The sequence below is a fragment of the Scleropages formosus genome, chromosome 15, assembly GCF_900964775.1.
Source record: "Scleropages formosus chromosome 15, fSclFor1.1, whole genome shotgun sequence".
NCBI classification, from domain to species: Eukaryota; Metazoa; Chordata; class Actinopteri; order Osteoglossiformes; family Osteoglossidae; genus Scleropages; species Scleropages formosus.
In genome coordinates, this window is record NC_041820.1 from 21,290,455 (window position 1) to 21,305,873 (window position 15,419).

The window sequence follows — 15,419 nt, forward strand, 5'->3', positions numbered from 1 at the left end:
GGATGCAGAGGTGTACTCATTATTTTTGCCATATGAGAAGGGTCACTGTTATGAGCTGCATGTCCAGAGTACTCTTCTGCTAATTCTACTCCCAGACATGTAGGACACATGTAATTGCAGGTGCTGCACTCAATAATCGGACCGCTGTTCGGGTTTGTGTTTTCTTAGCATTAGTTCTTAAGATTTTGGAGGAATAAATAATTAGCTTTTGACTTTCAAATTGTGGGCTTTAAGAAATGTGCAGAAACACACTTGACTGGCTGTGTGGAAGTCTTCCATCCCCGGCACTGCGCTAACAAAAACAAGAGGGTTTCGAGGGAATAACGCTGCTATTCTCCTGCTTCTGTCGGCTGCGGCTGTCCGGGGTGATGCTGAGATTCTGACCGTTACACTGCGCCCTTTGAGACGGGTCAGCTCTTGGCACCATCTCTGGATAAACAAGGCAGGGAAACACACCTCTGTGATTGACCACGGCGGTCTGTTCAAATCCTGCAGCATTACATAAGGACCAGTGTCAAGATATAAGGCTGGATGTGTGTTTCTGGCTCTACTTACTGGAACCTCACTGCCTGTTGTGTAACTCATAACCCAAGAGCCCAGAGTCTGATCTCTGGTTGTGAATTCACATTACAGGTGACACCAGGCAGGTCCAGATTATTTTCAAAACCCAAAGAGTGCCTTAAACAGAACATGAGAGAGCTGAATATGGAATAACAGTTGCCCACAGGAATAGGTGAGAAAAAAGCATGTGATGTTATATGACTATCCCATGAAGCACCATGAGTTCTTGGTATCATGTCAACATAGATAACAGCTCTTTACCTGCATTTCACTGAATTGAGTCCTGGGAATGTATGCAGTTTTTATTAGGAGAGCAGCCCTGATGAGGAGCAATGAGGTGCACATGCTTAGACCAAACAGGTTGTAGTCCTAGATGCCTAATATGCATTTCATGTTGCACAGTTCTGCAACCTCACCAGCATTTGTTCAGAACAGTATGGTGATCTCATACATTTGTGATCTTTAACATTCAAATGCTCAGGCACATGGGCCTTATTGTTCCTCTTGAGTTCACATTTTCATATCACACACACACACACATTTTCAGAACCGCTTGTCCCTTACGGGGTCACGGGGAACCGGAGCCTACCCAGCAACACAGGGCGTAAGGCCGGAGGGGGAAGGGGACACACCCAGGACAGGACGCCAGTCTGCCGCAAGGCACCCCAAGCGGGACTTGAACCCCAGACCCACCGAAGAGCAGGACTGCGGTCCAACCCACTGCGCCACCGCACCACCATTTTCATATCAGTTTTTCCAAATTAAAAAGGGAACACTTTAGCACCTTTCCCTTTCAGATTCCGGTGTGATGGGGTCGGCAAGATGTCCCTGATAAAGGTGGGAGGATATGCTAGAGCTTAGAAGGAAGAGTTGGATCCGGTCATCCCGGGTTTTATCTGTCCAGGTGTCAACAGCCACATGTGTTACCAGGTTCTGAATGACACACCATCCTGCTAGGGAGATTAATGGCTACTGGTAGACAGATATCATGGTAATATCTCACAACAGTCCTGCTTTTCATTTGAATGTTTTTTCTACCCTTGTTGATTTACAAGACACATTTTTTTTTTTTTTTTTTTTGCATGGGCACTTGTTCTGTTTTTTTTAAATTAATTTCAGATGGACATACTGAGAGAGGGTGGACTGACTATCCATATGTCAGTTGTTAGAGTTACTTTTGTGAAACCCCACAGGCTTTTCCTTTATTCTCTGTATCTGAAAACCAATGTGCACTTTCACATCTTCCTGTTGTATATACTCTCACCATCGTTCTCACCTGAGTGTACTTAGAATAAAAAACATGAAACTGCAATGAAAAAAATAATTTTTGATAGTTACAATTGCAATTACAATTCATACGTGGATAGCTGTTACTACTGTGTACTGTTGTGGATAGGGTAGTTCTTACTATTTTTTCAGTTTTAAGGACAGAAATACTGTGACACATTAAAAGGGTATGCGTTGCAGCTGAAACTCGGCACCATCAAATACTTAAATCCTACACTGTGGGTGTGGAGAAGGGCACGGCGGATCTGCACCGCTAAACTAGAACTATGTACCTTCAGGGAGGTGTGCTGCCATTTGTCTCCAGCTGACAGCGTACCCCGGTAAGGGCTTTCGGCTAAAGGAAAACCAGATAAGAATCTTAACTGCACTTGAATGTACAAAACTGATATTTCATGATAGATGTTATCGTTCCACTTAGCCTGCTGGTGCTGTTGAAATGTGTCGGTATTGGGGAGACCTCATGGACAGACATTATCGTTGTGGAAGAGACGTCCTGCTGCCCACAGGCATTTCCCCAGAGACAGTCTACTTGAATAGCAGCGAGTCTGAACGTGCAAGAAAATACTGAAATTCTAGTAAATAGCCTACATGTTCATTTTTGGCTACCTCATAAAGTCAGAATCCAGTTGGTCTATTTTTATGTGTTTTGTTATGTGCCAGTAGATCTGTTTATTTACAGTAGGATCAGGGTTCATCAGTGTTGTGGAGTCCACCGCCTTCATCATAAAGGTCCATAATGTATACATCTAGGGCTCCTGTGGTAGCCGTAATGTCAGTAACCTCACTGAAAGTTTAAGTAAACCATATTAAGTTTGTAATCGATACTATACCTCTAAAGCACACTATTGGCTTTTTCTATTTGGACATATGGAGATTATTTGCCTTGTGGAAATGTAAGTATGTCCTCCTCAACAGTGTGTTGCATTTTTTTTCAGTTATTCATTATTACATGTATTCACTTGTCCACTTTTCTTCAAAGTGACATTCAGTGGCTATTATCTAGCATCTAGCTGACACCTATATCCACAGTAACTTGCTAGATACACTGTAGTAAAGTACAGGTGGTCCCCGATTTACGATGGGGTTACGTTCCATGAAACCCATCATAACTCAAAAATATTGTTAGTCGGGGGGCGCGGTGGCGCAGTGGGTTGGACCGGGTCCTGCTCTCCGGTGGGTCTGGGGTTCGGGTCCCGCTTGGGGTGCCTTGCGGCGGACTGGCGTCCCGCCCTGGGTGTGTCCCCTCCCCTTCCGGCCTTACGCCCTGTGTTACCGGGTAGGCTCCGGTTCCCCGTGACCCTGTATGGGATGAGCGGTTCTGAAAATGTGTGTGTGTGTGTGTGTATTGTTAGTCGAAAATACATTTAATACACCTAATACACACCTCTGTGTGACAAATTGGGAGATACGGATCGCTGCTGCCCAGCATCACAAGAGAGTATCGCTCCACATATTGCTTACCCAGGAAAAAATCAAATTCAAAATTCGAAGTACGGTTTTTACTGAATGTCTTTCGCCGGCTCACCATTGTAAAGTCGAAAAAATTGCAAATTGAACCATTGTAAATCGGGGACCACCTGTACTTACAATAATTCACCCATCTGTAAGCCAGAATGTAACACACACTACACACTGTGAGCACTTTACAGTCATCAATTCACCCGAAAAAACATGTCTTGAGACTGGGAGGAAGCTGTGCAAACACAGGGAGAACATGCAGACTTAACACCCTGAGTGTGGGTCCAATCCATGTCCAATCACATAGTCCAGATGCCATGTGGTACCTGTGCCACCACAGCTGTGCCCAACAGCCATGAGAGGAAGCAGCAGACTGCTAAGCTTTCCTCTGACTCCCTGCCGAGTACCTGTATCTGGAGAAGTAATCCACCCCAAGTGCATCAAGTGCCACACGAGGCCCAAAGGGGGCTCTGTGTCTGCTGGCAGGGGGCGCCGCAGATCTTTGCAGGGCCACCAGTAGAGGGGAACTGTTCCTGTGCCTTGCAGCTAGAGTGCCGTGCTTTGTGGGATTGTGTTTCCTACTGTGCTTTGTGTCGCACAATAGGCTTGCTGCGCTGGTATGTCTTTCCTCCCGCTGCGATGGCACCGCTGTTGTGTTGCTCAGCCAGACAGACTGGACCTTAATACTTTGCAAGCATAAGCAGAAACCATTCCCATTAGTTTTGTTATGGTAAAATGGTAAAGGTAATGGTAAAAATAAGGTGATCGTGCTGCCATCGGTCTGGCTATTAAAGGTGGTTCAAAAAGGATTAAACATTTTCGAAAAAAGTATTACTCAGCAACTGAGTGTCATATGAACATGTAAAGGAACTCACAATCTGCAAAACAAATTAAGGGTAGCTAAAATTTGGTGCATACTACATGTTCATATGGTATGTTGTGACTGAGAAGGAAGTTTTTGAAGGTGTTAATTTTTTGAATCATCCAGTCTTTTCATTGAAAAAACGTTAATCGTTTACTGCTCAGCCATATAATGCACTGGGGAACATGGCAGGTCCTCACAGTTCGGAATTCATGCAAGATTCACAGCCAAATCGAAGCATGTCAAAACAATCCTTTGCCTTTATTAGCAACGATATGCCCCAGGTTACGTGGGCATGAGGGTGAAAAGGCAAGGTATGTAAGTAAAGCCGGCAAGCTTGTAACCTGAGCAGCACAATTTCTGTTAAAATGGTCCTGAACTGTGTGCCTCTGGGAGGGAAACAGAGAGCCCATAGAGCAACTCGGGAGGGGGATGATGGACACAATCCCCAGCAGGCCACCTGTGCGGAGGGACGGCAGCGATCAGTTTACTGCCAAGAACAAAAATTCCCGGGGAAAGCGCCGCTGGCAGAGCTCGACACACACATTCGGAACCAGCAAATGCTCACGTCCTGTCCTTAGAGTTTCAGTTTGACGCTCAGTCCTCAAGAAACACTGAAAAGTATGTTCCGAGACAGCACATAATATGTCGGGAGCAATAAAGTTAAACAGTTCTTAAACATCTGATGCTGGCTATGAATTATACATACGGCATTCCAACATGCTTTTGTGAAAAGGTCTGTCTTCTGGGCTCTGTGTGTGTTATGTTGTCCCAGATGTTCAGGAAGACGTGTACTCTCTGAAGCCAGGGACAGAGTAGTGGAGCTGCAGTCAAATTAAACTCTTGAAAGAGGGAAAGCCGTCTGTCGCTGGGGCGATGCAAATGGAAAGCGTGATGGAGTCGCCGCTCCGAGCCGCTCATGTCGCTGTTGACACACAACTTTCTGCTGTGAAGCTCTCCACGATTAGTTGCTGTCAGCTCGCCAAACAGTGGCAGAGACCGCAGATGGTCTGCTTCTTATGTCACCCAGGAGAAGCCCAAGTCAGCTCTCTTGGGTCAATCTTCTGCTCTTGCCTCTAATCCCTTTTCTCGTAGGACCTATACACTGTTTTGCAAACAGCTTTAGCCATTCCAGCGCTCCTATTAGGACAAGTGTTCCACATTCAGACGTAATTTAAAACATGCAAAGTGTAATGATGCTATTTACAACAATGACTGGCTGTAAGAATGCATTGTATTATAAGATTTCTCTGAATTGTCCCCTTCTGAGCATTTGGACACGCGAATATATTACATTGCATGGTGGTTGGAAATCATGGGAAGTATCTGTCCTGCGCTGCTCGCTTCATTGGGATGCTCTACGTACACTGTAGACATGTGGTTCTTTGGGAAGGGCGCATCAGAAGGATGTTTACCCCCACAAACCTCTCCAGCTGGGAGAGAGTCAGCCCTCTGGCGCTTCTCTTCTGCTTGGTGCATCCGCCATGACCTTCCAGTACGTCCCTCTCAGTGAGGAAATGGGAAAGAAGTGTCTCGCTAGTGATTGAACACAGCCTGCCTCCCTAAGGAAGTGGTTGGTGCTGTAGAGATATGTCTGCATTGCATTTTGTGGGAGGGTGCCATCAGATGAAAAGCCTAAAGTTATGCTGAACAGACCTCTGTAGCAATGTGATGCCTAAGGTAGATGTGGCTTCTCCTGACACCACGCTCAACACTTGGTGAAGAGTCAGGGTACCTTTTTTGTTTCTTTTGGGTTTCTTATGGACACCTACAAGAGGACAAGTGTTCTCCCAGGCATGGTGACATTCCCCAGCCTTATCGTTCATGAGATGTGCATCAGATCACACTACAGTTGCTTGGTGCCCTGGGTCTTCATGATGCAGATAAAGACTTCATTCAGCAACTCTATCTGAGGAGTGTAGCAGGGAGGGAATTGTTTGATTTTCACACACCAGCAAGCCGAAAAAAGGCCACTGCAATCCAGGCAGGGTTTATCTGCCCTTCTAATGATTTGCTGTGAGTACGGCGGAGGAGACGGATGATGCTGCAGATAAGCAGGAAATATCTCGTTTTGCAGCCAACTGTGTTACATTTGTTATTCCGGTGGAGGCGGCCGGCAGTGGGATCTGTGGAATTTCGCGCAGTGCTCCAGTATTTAGTACGTCCCTGAGGACGAAGTGTGCTTGTCGGGGAGCACTTGCCCAGCCGCTACAGCTGCAGACTGGGAGCAGGCTCTAAAGAGGCGCGTTCTGTAGCCTCCCGCCTGCATGTCCAAACGGGTACTCATGCACAAGGGCTGCATTCTTCAGGCTCCCCCTCCACAAGCTGTCCCAGCAGCAATCCTTTTCCTCTACACTGCAATAACAGCATCATTTTCCAGCAGCACTATCCATCTGGGACCGGGAGCCTTGCTCACCCACTGTGCAATAGTTTCAGATTTAAAAAGCACAAAACAAACTTCCTTTTGGAAACTTGTCTACTTCAATAACTGGCTGTCCAATGCAGGGTCTTGTGGTCTACAGCCTATCCCAGAAGCGTAGTTTGTGAGGGAGGGTATACCCTGGTTGAGGTGCCAGCCCTGCACAGGGCAATCACACATATTCCTTTACTTATTCCTGTACTTACACTGTAGGCAATTTAGTCACCAGTTCACCTGAAACACGTCTTTGGACTGTGGGCGGAAACGAGATGCAAAAACGGTGAACATGCAAAGTCCACACAGGCTTAAAAAACACTGACACCATGCCACCTCTTCTTGAAACAAATCAGTTTAATTCCTCTGAAAAAGTTTTCCGGTTTGGCCAGTTTTCTGGTTTTCAACCATATGAGTGTTTATCAGCAGGAGACAGCAAATTTTAGCTGGGCTTTCCCAAATCATACAAAAATGAGATAGATTTCTCATCTCTCGTCCTCATGGCAGTGCAGTGCTTTCTGTACGGGGCGTTTCTCAAAACTCAGCAGCTATTGCCAGAAGTGGATGGCTGATGATGAGTATCTGAGGGCCCTGCAGAGGACGAGGCTGGGCAAGACAAGGGGGAGCCAAGGGCCATCCATAACTTGTCCCATCCTAGGACTTCCACCATTTTCACGCCCCTGAGGTTCACAGACTTATCACCAGCCTGCCCTGACCCTGTCTAGTTGTTCTTTCATCCTCCACCACATATCTTTAGTCATTTTCCCCCATTGAGATTCATCAGCTTGTTGCAGTGGATCACAGACTTTTCTGCTGGTGACTGTGAATTCAGTCTCCTGCTCTGGTGACCCTGTGCAGTGTTAATGACCAATCATTCTGAGACATTGTCTTTATTCATATAGTTTTATTAAATGAGTTTCTAAGACATAATGATTTTCAAGCAGTTTATAGTAGGATGGAATGAAAAACAAATTCACATGAAGAGACTATTGCACAAAGATTTTGTTGGTGGCTACCATGATACTGCTTTATTTTGCAGTTGAGCTCCTCTAGTATATTAAAATTGCAGCACCATCTATAATATCGCATTGAGATATAAGTGCTACGTGACCACAGGCTCCTCGCTGATCTCTTTGATACGTGAATATTGAAGGTGAACGGACTCAAACTTTATTATATTCAGCTTATGTGAACACTATATTACCCATAACTTTTTTGCTTTAATTACTCTTTCAGTAATCCTTCATATAGTGCCAGTGAAGTAATCCCCTTATGATACAGTAATATTTATTTTTTTGAGATTGTCCCGTGACCCTCAGGAACAACCTATCAACCCTCGTTTGTATCATGACTGTGGCTTTGGGAACCACTGGATCATTATAATGACCTGCTTCTGAGCTTGTGGAGCTTTGTCCATGTCAGCAGATTGGATATTCTTAGCAATGGATGCCACTGGAACCCAACCTGGCTTTATCTCTTATACGGTCAGAATGCAAAATATAATAATCTCTATGACAGTGTCCAAACACTGCCACTTGCAGAACTTCACTTTGTCAATGGGACTAAGGCTACCTTCTTTTAATACCCTCAAAATGTTTTTTTTTTTCACATTTAAAATCCTTTAACTGTCCCAGGGAAACATTTTTTCTTTCAACAAAGCACTTTTATTTCTCAGTGGTTGGCGCGTCTCAGTTTTCCAGTTTTCCAACTAATTTAACAAGCATTTTGATTAGTTTTGCTTCAGTTCTAATGTAGCGTTTTGTTTGTAGACTAATGAAGGCACAGTGTTAAAGTCAAGAACTTGGTAGTTACAGACTATTCTTTGTTTTAAGTAAGAATCACTTTAACGTCATCGGCTTTGCAAAGCACCAACCCATCATCTATTTCCTTAATTACTCCAATTTCTCACTCTGTCAGTTTCTGCACTGGTAGTCAACTCTTTTGATGGGGGGAAAAAAAAGCTGAGCAATTACTGGCACTATTTTATAATGTAGTTGACTTTGCTCTGAATGGCTGAAAACAATATGTTTCATAAGGATGTCTTTGTTTAATTTGGCAAATAATATCTGCAGCAGTGGTGATTGCTTGGCCTGGTGATAGCCACATGTAGACCAAAGTTTCTCATGTGCTTTGGACTTTGTCCTTGGTTTTAACGGTTTCAAGCTACCTCTCTCTTTGGCTTTAGTGGGCCTGTATGCTGTGATGCGATTTGTGAATGATTAAAATCCAGTTAGTGTTTTTTTTTTCACCTTTGGGTCTGGTTTTGCAGATCCGCCCATGTGTGCAGGATGCTGGAGCGCCCGACTGGGCAGTGGAAGAGCTGGGAGGATAACAAGCAGTGCTTCATCGAGTATCTCCTCTAGGAGCTTGTAGGCGTTCTCAGTCCAGGAAATTAAAAGACAGAACAGTTTCCTTTGAACAACATATAGGCCCTCTCTTCTCATGCCAGTGGGTCAGTATTGAGAAATGGTTTCTCTTGCTTTTCTAAGAGATAATTCATGTAACACGTTTTTACAGCACCACCCTTTAATGCAGATTTACTAATTTTATGCATCTCTTTTGGATGAATTTGGATGAATTTTGATTTGAACAAAATATACAAAACTCTGTTTTACCCACAAATAATTTAGTAATTCTAGTGTGTATGTGTTAGTGTAATTTGAGAGACCTCAAGACAAGTTGTGTGTCAACTTACGTAGGCTGCAAAGGCTGGTGAGCGAAGTCTTTATATAGGGTAGTATGTTGGGTATCACATGAAGAGGAAGAGGAAAGCTATGAATGTTACTGAGGCTGTGAAGAAGGCTTCTAGATGGCTGAGGACCAAGATCAGTGAGCAGTGGGTTTAAGATAGTGCTACTTGGACACAGGCTGAGGTCTGCTCATCCTTGGATGGGTGTGAGATGTTGAATGACCTGCAGCACCCAATGACCATAAGTTATGTCACTGACAATGTCTCCAGGTGCACCTCTAGATGTATAATACAATCAGGGGTATAGCCAGACCTTTTTTTCATGGGTGGCCAGGTAAGACCCAGTGATTTTATTGGGGTGGCCAAAAAAAATCACAACTAACTGTGACATGCTGTATCAAAAGTCTACAGACAGAAATTCTATAAATTCTACTGAATTTATTTATTACAAATGTACACAAGAAATTACAGTGGCAGTACTTAGAAATGTCTGTAAAAATATAATTTAATACAATCCTTATTCTACATTATTTGTATATTTAGATGCTAATGATGCAAATTGGGTATTGGAAATTATTTCTTTATGTTTGCAGATGGGGGGGGTGCGGTGGCGCAGTGGGTTGGACCACAGTCCTGCTCTCCGGTGGGTCTGGGGTTCGAGTCCTGCTTGGGGTGCCTTGCGACAGACTGGCGTCCCGTCCTGGGTGTGTCCCCTCCCCCTCCGGCCTTACGCCCTGTGCTACCGGGTTGGCTCCGGTTCCCCGTGACCCCGTATGGGACGAGCGGTTCTGAAAATGTGTGTGTGTGTGTGTGTGTGTGTGTGTGTGTTTGCAGATGCAATTTATGTAACCTACATACCTGGTGGGCAACGACTGACTACATGAGTGTTTTGGCTCAACTCTGATTCTGGTCTGATGTGTGTTGTCTCTGTAGAGCTTCTCAACAATCTCACTCTCGGACTGTATCTCTGATTCCTCCTTGTCTCTCTTAGCAGCACACGTTTCCCCTGCTTCTTCCCTCTCTGTAGCATTCATTTCCCTGCCTCTTTCTTTTTCAGTTTTACTGCTACTAGTCCTCAGTTTGTAAAAAAGGAAAATATCTTCGTATCTTCTCCTGCTTTCCTCATGCTCTACAATTTAGACAAACACACCTATCAAGAAACACTTTTATTATTATTAAATTGAATAGCTACTTACAAAAAACAGTGACAGACTCATAATGTACGCGTATTATGTGATAACGTTTATGTGGTAACATTAGCTAGCTAGCAGTTGCAGTAACTTTAGCTAACATTAGCTAAGTTATGCGTATTAAGCTAACATTTGTTTCTCATGATGAAACATCGCAGTAGTACCTCAACTTTAACAAGCTTTCATGAAATGGTAGTGAAAAATGTAGGTAAAAAACACTTATTTTACTCTCCTTATCACTGTATCCTCTTGTGTTGCTCACTTTCTCTGGACTTGGCTGCAGTAAAGGTACCGAAATTAAAGTTTCCCGCTCCTCCTCCCTCCTATACACAGGTTTGTGCCGTGCGGGCAGTTCGCAGCTCTTCAGCCTAATAACGCCGCACGGAACACTATGTGCATCATACAAGTTTGAGCGGCGAAAAGTCACCTGTCAGTGTGGTCAGAGTGCATTGCACAATAGGGGTGGCCGGATGAGTGGCCGAGCTTCAGTCAGGGGTGGCACTGGCCATTCACGGCCACCACATAGCTACACGCCTGAATACAATTACTGTTATGTTTTGTGCTGCAGCTGGCATTGAAAAACATTTTTAATTCCTGTTGAAATGCAAATATAGGAGATTTAAAATGTTCACCCATGGTGATGGTGTTCATCCTGAACACAGGCCTCCATTGGTTTTCCAGGTTGCTGTAACAAGTCTATTTGTTCAGCTGTCTTCCAAAGGTGGTTCTGAAATGGCTCAATTGAGGTGAAGCTCTGGGAAGTGTAATAAAAAGTGTTATTAAAAACAGTGTGAACTGCAAATTTATTCTTTATAATTAGTAGCCAAAGTGCTTGTTGTAATGATATATGCAGTAAGATCTTTGCTAGGTAGATGACCCTAGAATTAAATGGTAGGTGCTTCTAACCAAATGTATAAAGAGCAGATCAAGCTGACCCTTAAGACTCTGCACCTGGACTTTATCCTCAACGACATCTTGGCATATTTGTTCTGAGAGTGTTCGGGGAGGGGGCAAGGGGTGGATCAAAGGTCAAGTCCATAGCAAGATGAGCTACTGCTCTTCTGAACTGGGCCAGCTCCTCTTAACAGGAATATGGGGGTGCTGAAGGTTTGGGGTCGAGGTCAGGAATGTGTCAGCAGGGCGCGCCACACCAGCCGGTGTCAGCTGGGCAGAAGCAGGCCGTAGTGGAGGTAATTGCAGGGTTCAGGCTCGTAAATGACTAACAGTGCCCTGCCACCTTCTTTATTATCTAGGGCCTGTCATTAAGTTTAAGTATCTGTCCAAATCACAATGAAAGCGGGAAAGAACTTGTTCTAGATAGTGGACACGATTCAACTGTCAATCTTAATTCTGGCAATGGACACGTGTAGATCAGAGGTGTGGTTGTGTTCACTCTGCAGGCACCAGGGAGTGATGAAGGACAGTGCAGATCTGTGAGTGATGCTGTACATGTAGAGATCAGGCAGGGGCTCGTCGTGACTGTTGGCAGAGCGGCAGCAGATTAGGACCTGAAACCTGCTGACACACAGTACAAACACCACAAGACACGCACAGCTCTTCAAGAGTTCCGCTACATCGAAAGAGATTGTCCAGCTGTACACAAGGCTCGAAGGCACGCGCTACATCTTAAGCTGCACAAGCAGTAAAACAGCTTTGAGAATATATTTTTTTGGCAGTCTTTTGCTCTAAAGTAATGATATAATCATTTTTCAAAACAGCAGGAAAATTCATCTATCCATCCATCTATCTTCTGTTCCACTTGTCCTAAAAGGGTTGCGATGGCAGCAGGGAGAGCAGAGAGGCCCAGCCGCCCCTGCAAATTCTATAGAAATTAATAAAAATACTAAAAATGATAGGAAAATGTAAATGCATGCTGATCTGAAGCTCATCTATCTATCTATCTATCTATCTACTCGGAACGAGACACTTCTCTGTGGTTCAGGGAGGACTCTATCAGACAGGATGATTCATAGTCTGGCAATACCAGGGTGTGTTCCAGTGAACTAAACAGTAAACAGGCCCAGAAGGGCCAGTCCACTTTGATCTTGACACACTAACATCTAGACATCAGTCACTGATTTGGCCTGAATGTATAAGTATAGGGGGGTGCGGTGGTGCAGTGGGTTGGACCGGGTCCTGCTCCCCAGTGGGTCTGGGGTTCGAGTCCCGCTGGGGGTGCCTTGCGACGGACTGGCGTCCCGTCCTGGGTGTGTCCCCTCCCCCTCCGGCCTTACGCCCTGTGTTACCGGGTAGGCTCCGGTTCCCCGCGACCCCGTATGGGACAAGCGGTTCTGAAAATGTGTGTGTGTGTGTGTGTGTGTGTGTGTGTGTGTATAAGTATACTGGGTGTCTATAAATAGACTTATAAGGTTGTTAGAGTCACTTAGGACATTTGTTAATAAACCAAATAAGTATTTTTAGCATGAGGGGAGCAAACGCCCTCCCATGACTCTTAACATTTCCTAATCTATCAGATGAAATGAACTTGACACTGGAAGGAGGTTGAGGCCAGATCACCATTCGCCTTCACTGGGTAAATAAAAATGAGATCCTTTGTCACAGGAGTGCATGTTTCTGAATGTGGACCTGACGTCTGGTTCCCATACTGATTACATTAGGCAGAAAAACTGCACCAGACTGTATTTAATATGAGTTTCAGCCCTTTCCAGAGTGTAAGATGACTGAATGGATTTATGCGTCTCAAGGTCACCAGATTTAAGATAATTAGCCTGCAAAAGAACCGTGAGGACCAAATGAAAATGTTGTTGTGTTTTGTGTGTATGAATGAGGGTTAAATTATTTTGCTTCTGCCGTCAGAAATGTGAAGTCAGTGGGCGGCAGTGGGGTTGATCTAACCACATGCCCCCGAGGATGATGTCAGACAGGAAACCGCCATGCTGGCATAGCTAAACTCAGTGTGACAATGGGTGTTCTCTCTTCTCCCGGATTCTCAGGCCGGAAGGTGCACACTGTCAGGGGAACAGCTGAGGGCGTTGCTTGAGGACTGCATGGTGGCCCTGAGTGACCGCTCTGGCCATTGGGATGTCGAAGGAGTCATGTTCTCTCAGGATGGCCCTGATGACCCTGGCAGCCCTGATCTCCTCCCAGGAGGAACGCTACAGCTCTCTGCCACTTTGCTCTCTGAACTGATGGGGGATGCCATACAAGGAGGTGGCGCTTCCTGAGAATGACCACTGGAAGCTCCGGGTGACCCTCGGCTCGTTGACAGTGCAGCTTTCAAGATCAAAATATCTGTCAGTGAAAACTTTCATTTTTTAAGCTGGTTTTTGTCTCCAAAGTGACTTATAATGTTCCAGATGAATACTGTGCTACTTAAAATTATCTATCCATGTGCTTAGCTGGCTCATTTTTTCTGGGGTGCCACAGCAGCAGCAGGGATTTAAACCAAGGACCGTCTGGTTGCAAGACTATGGCTCTAAGCACTATGCTATATGCTGTGCCCGCCGCCACTTTTATACCTTTCATAGCAGTGGTTTGATTCACTGAAGACACATTTAAACTGATCTTATTATCATATGTAACTTCTAACTGATCCCAGGCCAGATTTCTGCTGAAGTACCATTAGCTGCTTTTTCCATGTTTAATTTCAAATATTTTATTAACAGCGACCTTCCTGCAAATGTGATAGAATAGCATTTGTTCTCAATAAAATCTCTTTTCTTTCTCCACAGGGCAGACCTTGCAGTCAAAATAAACTATGCAGCTGCCTCTATTTTCCATTTAAAATGATCCTACAGGTGTTTCCTTTTATGAACTAAGTGAATTCAACTTTGTCGAAAAATGGAACAAAAAAGGAACTGAAAGATGTGAAAATCCTCTGAATTTGCTGTTATTATTTTAATGGGAATTTTTCACTTTATGAAGACTCATTAGACTTCAGTCCGGAACCCACGGACAGCGACATCACGGTGGGCTCCTGGGAGAAGGGTAATTGGGTCCAGAGCAACGGGGTTACTGTGGCCACCATGTGCACTAATGAGGGTCCATTCACAGCAGTGCACAGGGGACAAAAGGGTCTGTTCACGGCTCCAGGGACAAGCCTCCCTATTACAGCAGTGAAGGTGGTGGGGAAAAAATTCCCAGCATTCCACCATCCACAGGTGAGCTTGGTGCCGATGAGGCAGTCTTCAAAGGAGGAACTCTAGGATGAAATGCCTTTTGTTCCCCTTTCCTAGTCTTCGTAGTTAACGTTCAAATTGGGTCAGGCCCAATTTTCTATTTTAAACTGTGGTATTCCTTTGCTAATGATATAATACAGTAGAAATATGCTTACGAAACATCCTGGCATGTGTGATTTTTTTTTAAACTGAAATGTTTTTGTCTTTCAGTGTAATTAAATTATGAATGTTTATTAAACTGAAACTGAAAAAAAATGCAGGTTGGCCACGATGGAGGAAAAATCTTCAGAACAATTTTCCTGCGTGGTAAATGTTTAGAAGTTCCAGAGAACTTTTCTAGAATCAGCACCTGGTTGATGTATTCAACTGAGATTTTTTTTTGCATACACCTGAGTGTATGCTCTCCCTAGAGCTCATGTTCGCATTGTCTTAGTCTGAACTTGATCAGTCGTCTTACATTCCAGACAGCGAAAAAAAAAAGAAAAAAAAGAAACACAACAGATGAACCAGTGGCCAGAGGGCCTTTTTCTGAAACCCTGTGAAGCAAACAGAACAGATCCTGGGTGGTGTGCCAAGTGATAATTACTTGACAGGAGTCGTGAAGACATACATATTTTACTCTGGTAACTGCATCCATTTGCAGTGTTGAATATTACCTGTTTTCACTTGTAAGGCATGTAGAAAGCTCATTATTTGTATAGCTGCTGATTGTGTTTACCATCAAGGTTAACACTCATTATGAACCTCATCAACATAAAAGGTAGTTGCTGTACTGTTTGACTGAAGCGTAAACAAGACGTGCAACATTACAAAGGGTGTC

General features: G+C 44.4%; 1 protein-coding gene across 3 annotated transcripts in view; it reads left to right on the forward strand.

The window, feature by feature from the left end:
• fsip1 (fibrous sheath interacting protein 1) overlaps positions 1-14,149 on the forward strand; it is a 73,435-nt gene extending 59,286 nt beyond the window's left edge. For all 3 annotated transcript variants that reach the window (XM_018727491.1, XM_018727493.1, XM_018727492.1), the window contains exon 11: positions 13,415-14,149. In XM_018727491.1, coding sequence (XP_018583007.1) covers positions 13,415-13,645 — 231 coding nt within the window. In that variant the 3' untranslated portion in view covers positions 13,646-14,149. The remainder of the gene's footprint in view (positions 1-13,414) is intronic.
• Positions 14,150-15,419: the final 1,270 nt, after the last annotated feature.